General features: G+C 66.8%; 1 protein-coding gene across 1 annotated transcript in view; it reads right to left on the reverse strand.

The window, feature by feature from the left end:
• Positions 1-452: 452 nt before the first annotated feature.
• CHMP1A (charged multivesicular body protein 1A) overlaps positions 453-4,452 on the reverse strand; it is a 5,535-nt gene continuing 1,535 nt past the window's right edge. The window contains exons 2-5 of the mRNA XM_005424827.2: positions 3,999-4,145; positions 3,097-3,225; positions 2,832-3,019; positions 453-1,806 (exon numbers count right to left, since the gene is read on the reverse strand). Coding sequence (XP_005424884.1) covers positions 1,785-1,806; positions 2,832-3,019; positions 3,097-3,225; positions 3,999-4,145 — 486 coding nt within the window. The 3' untranslated portion in view covers positions 453-1,784. The remainder of the gene's footprint in view (positions 1,807-2,831; positions 3,020-3,096; positions 3,226-3,998; positions 4,146-4,452) is intronic.

Genomic DNA, 4,452 nt, shown 5'->3' on the forward strand with positions numbered 1-4,452 from the left:
GCCGCCCGCGCCCCCCCCGTCCCTGCCGGCGAGGCTGCTGCGGGCAGGTGCTGACGGCAGCACGGCTGTGGTGCCACCTCGGTGCGGTGACAAGGCCGGGGTCTCCCCTCGGGGGCCCAGCTTGTCCCCAGGAGGCCCAGCCCCAATGGCGAAGGGAGCTGGGCTCCAGCTGCTCCGAGCTCCTGCTCACCCTGATCCCCGTTTGGCCACACGAAAGGGACAGGTCCCTGCAGTGGGGGAAGGGGGTTGTCCTCGCCTTCCAGAATCCCCAGAGTGGGCACCCCGAGCCACTTCCCAGCCCCGGGATGGGCAGGGGCTCTGGGAACAAGAGCAGTCCCTCCCTCCTCCCCCTCAGCTCCAGGGCAGCCCCTGGCAGCAGGTCCTGTCGCAGGACAGGGGATCAGACAAAGGGCACCGCAGACCCCGTGTGCATCCACAGCCCCAACACACACTGGGGTGTTCAGAGATTGTTTATTTAAACCCACAGAAGGGCATGGACACGGTTTGGGCAAAAAGAAGGCAAATAAGACAAGCTTAAAAAAACCCCACCAGTGAAACCACAGAGAGACAGCCTGGGGAAGGGACAGGGGGCAGGTCTGGGGCCCCCAGTGCTGCAGGGACACCGTGCAGGGAGCCAGGCACAAACCTCCAGGGTCCCCCAGCTTCCCACCCCGCCCCTCGGGAGGTGGGACAAGATCCAGCGCTCTGCTGCAGCCCAAAGCTGCCTCCTCCTCCTCGGTGGAGAGGAAGGCTCTGTGTCACCAGCCACACGCTCCAAGGCCACTGAACTCAGGAAAAACAACCAGCGCAGCAGGAAGTGTTTGTGCCGGGCAGGTGGCCCCACGACATCCCCCAGGGGTGGCAGTTCCTCCTGGGAGACCCAAAGGAAACAGAGCTTCCTTCCTGGAGAGCTTCCAGCAGTCCAGCAGTGCCGTGGGAGGGGCACAAACAGCTCCAGAACACGGGAAGGTGACAGGGGACAGGGACGAGCAGCCCCCAGCCCGGTGCCAGCAGCGAGGGGACAGAGGGCATCCAGGGATGAGGCACAGGGATGGAGGCAGAGCTGCTCCCGGGATGGTTCTGCACTCCCTGTCACACCCACAGCACAGGGGGACATTTGGGGACGTGTCTGCAGCCACGGCAGCTGCTGCAACCCGCTCCCAGTGCTGGCCATGGCTCCTCACTGCTCCCCACAGCGCCGGGATCACCGTTTGCCTGGGGAATGTGCGGATTGCCACGCACAGGGCTGGGCAGGGAGGGTGTTCCAAAGGGCACTTCGTGGTACGGGGCTGGGGGTGTGACTGGGGGGACACGGAGCAGCACAGGGCACGGGACGGTGACAGCGAGGGAGGGGACACCCGCTGGTGACAGCGAGGGAGGGGACACGGCGCTGGCACCGCCCCTTCCTGCAAGGCACCGACCTGCCCAGCCCCCCAGGCGGGATTTGGGGACCCCTGCAGGTTCTCCTGCTCCTCCCAAGCAGCCCCTGAGGAACTCAGCCCACAGCTCAGCTCTGGGCAGGGACAGGGAACACCAGAGGGCTTGGGGAGCAGCATCCCAGGACCAGGGAAATCAATCCCCTTAGTGTTCCCCTCAGACAGGGCGTGGGGCTCTGCCAGCAGCAGCACCCCCAAAGGAAGCCCCCCAGAATCCAGCACAGCATTCCCACCGCGATGGCCCCGGGCTCAGGGAAGGGCTGTCACCCCCCAGGAACAGTCCCAGGGCAGGGGGGCTGCAGGAGGGGGTCCTGCTCCAGCAGTGCCATCTGCAGCCCCAGCGAGGGCTCAGTTCCTCAGGGCAGCCAGCCTGCAGGGAGAGCAGCACAGGGCAGCGGGTCAGGGCAGCAGCAGCAGCACCAGGCAGCGAGGCCAGGGAGCCCCTGTGAGCCCCCAGGAGGGGCCAGGCAGCCCCTGTGAGCCCCCAGGGGGGGCCAGGGAGCCCCTGTGAGCCCCCAGGAGGGGCCAGGCAGCCCCTGTGAGCCCCCAGGGGGGGCCAGGGAGCCCCTGTGAGCCCCCAGGAGGGGCCAGGCAGCCCCTGTGAGCCCCCAGGGGGGGCCAGGGAGCCCCTGTGAGCCCCCAGGAGGGGCCAGGCAGCCCCTGTGAGCCCCCAGGGGGGGCCAGGGAGCCCCTGTGAGCCCCCAGGAGGGGCCAGGCAGCCCCTGTGAGCCCCCAGGGGGGGCCAGGGAGCCCCTGTGAGCCCCCAGGAGGGGCCAGGCAGCCCCTGTGAGCCCCCAGGGGGGGCCAGGGAGCCCCTGTGAGCCCCCAGGAGGGGCCAGGCAGCCCCTGTGAGCCCCCAGGGGGGGCCAGGGAGCCCCTGTGAGCCCCCAGGAGGGGCCAGGCAGCCCCTGTGAGCCCCCAGGGGGGGCCAGGGAGCCCCTGTGAGCCCCCAGGAGGGGCCAGGCAGCCCCTGTGAGCCCCCAGGGGGGGCCAGGGAGCCCCTGTGAGCCCCCAGGAGGGGCCAGGCAGCCCCTGTGAGCCCCCAGGGGGGGCCAGGGAGCCCCTGTGAGCCCCCAGGAGGGGCCAGGCAGCCCCTGTGAGCCCCCAGGGGGGGCCAGGGAGCCCCTGTGAGCCCCCAGGAGGGGCCAGGCAGCCCCTGTGAGCCCCCAGGGGGGGCCAGGGAGCCCCTGTGAGCCCCCAGGAGGGGCCAGGCAGCCCCTGTGAGCCCCCAGGGGGGGCCAGGGAGCCCCTGTGAGCCCCCAGGAAGGGGCAGGGAGCCCCTGTGAGTGCCCAGGAAGGGCCCTGCAGCCCCTGTGAGCGCCCAGGGAGGGGCAGCTGCTCCCCTCAGGGCCAGGCAGGGACCCTGGGAAGCACAGGAGCAGGGAGAGCACCAACCTCCGGGACAGCTGGTCCTCCTGGGAGCGCACAGAGCTCTCCCCCAGGGCCGAGGCCCCCTCGGGCAGCTGGCTCAGCTGGTCCATGATCTCCAGCCCGTTCTCCTCGGCGATCTGCACGATCAGGCTGTCCACCTGCTCCTGCGGCGTGCTCAGCGTGGTGGCCGAGCTCATGGAGTCCTCCATGACCTGGGACAGACACAGCCCTGTCCCCCTGCCCGGACACAGAGCCGGCAGGGGTGTCACCCTGCCCGCCCAGCACTCACCGACGTGTGAACATCCAGATTCTGCACTTGCTGCTCGAATTTATCCATCACTGCCGACACCTTCTGCAAGTCCATGGAGCTCAGGGCCTTGTCCAGGGCCTTGGTCACCTGGGCCATGTTTTTTGTCACCTGCATGAGGAGATTCCCTCAGGGATGCTCTGAGGGTTGCAGACAAACCCAAGCACTGTCCTGAGGCCATCCCAGGTAGGATGAACCTGTCTGAGGGGTCTGACACCACCAGGAGCCCTGCTGGGGTCAGCTGGGGACACAGGGGCACTGGGGGTTGTCACCCTGATTTTTTAAGATTTTCTAAGCCTCTTGATGTTTACACTCTTGTAGGAAACCTTCTCACACGCCTTCTGTAAATAACTCATTGTTTTGCATTCTTTTATGGAGGAGGAGAAATCTGAGGGACTGTCGGTTTGTCCAGTGTCATTGGAGAGGTGGCACTTTCTCCCTCCAATCCACTGTCACTTTTGGAAATCCATAAATGTTAGAGCCAGAAAAGAAACTTCCCTTTTTCCACCTTGAGAGCGGCAGCGTGTGCACTCGTGCTGTTTTGTGTCCTACAGTGCTGGGGGGTGGCCGGAGGCAGAGACAGGGGAAGCTCCACGTGGGGATGGGCAGCTATGGTATTTTTTGAAAAATCCCTTTGCCAGGATTTTTGTCCTGAGAAGGTGTCTGTGGGGTGAAACACCACACACCCAGCCAGCCCAAGTGTCTGTGAGGTGAAACCAGCACAGCTGCCGCCTCTGCTCAAGCAGCAAGGCCGGATGAGCCCAGGCACATCCCACGGGGCTACACTGGTATTTAATTCCAATAGAGTCAGATCCTGTCTCTGCCCAGTTCCTGAGGCCCCTGTGAACGCCCCTGCAGGGCTGCAGCTGCCCAGGAGCTCTTACCCCCTTCATGGTGACGGCCGTCTGCACCTTGGAGGCCACGGCGTCCACGCGCGACGCCATGCGCAGCCAGTTGAGCCCCTCGTTCCTCTTGCGGATGGCGTTCTCGGCATAGACACGGGCACACTCCACGTTCTTCTGCTGCAGGGCCTGCCAGGACAGAGAGCCCCCTCAGAGAGCCCCCCGGGCTGCCATGGACAGAGAGCCCCCTGGGCTCAGCACAGCCCTGGGTGGGCTCCCTGCGGGACACAGCCCTGGGTGGGCTCCCTGCAGGACACAGCCCTGGGTGGGCTCTCTGCGGGACACAGCCCTGCTGTGACCCCAGAGCCAGCCAAACCCCCCCGGTGGGGCTGCGGGGGCCACATCGCCCTCCCCAGCGGGGTCTGCCTGCCCTGATCCCACAGCGGGCAGGAGGGGATGGCAGTGGCAGGACGCGCCCCACCCAGGGGGGGGCGGG

The sequence above is a fragment of the Geospiza fortis genome, unplaced genomic scaffold (assembly GCF_000277835.1).
Source record: "Geospiza fortis unplaced genomic scaffold, GeoFor_1.0 scaffold102, whole genome shotgun sequence".
Lineage (NCBI taxonomy): Eukaryota > Metazoa > Chordata > Aves > Passeriformes > Thraupidae > Geospiza > Geospiza fortis.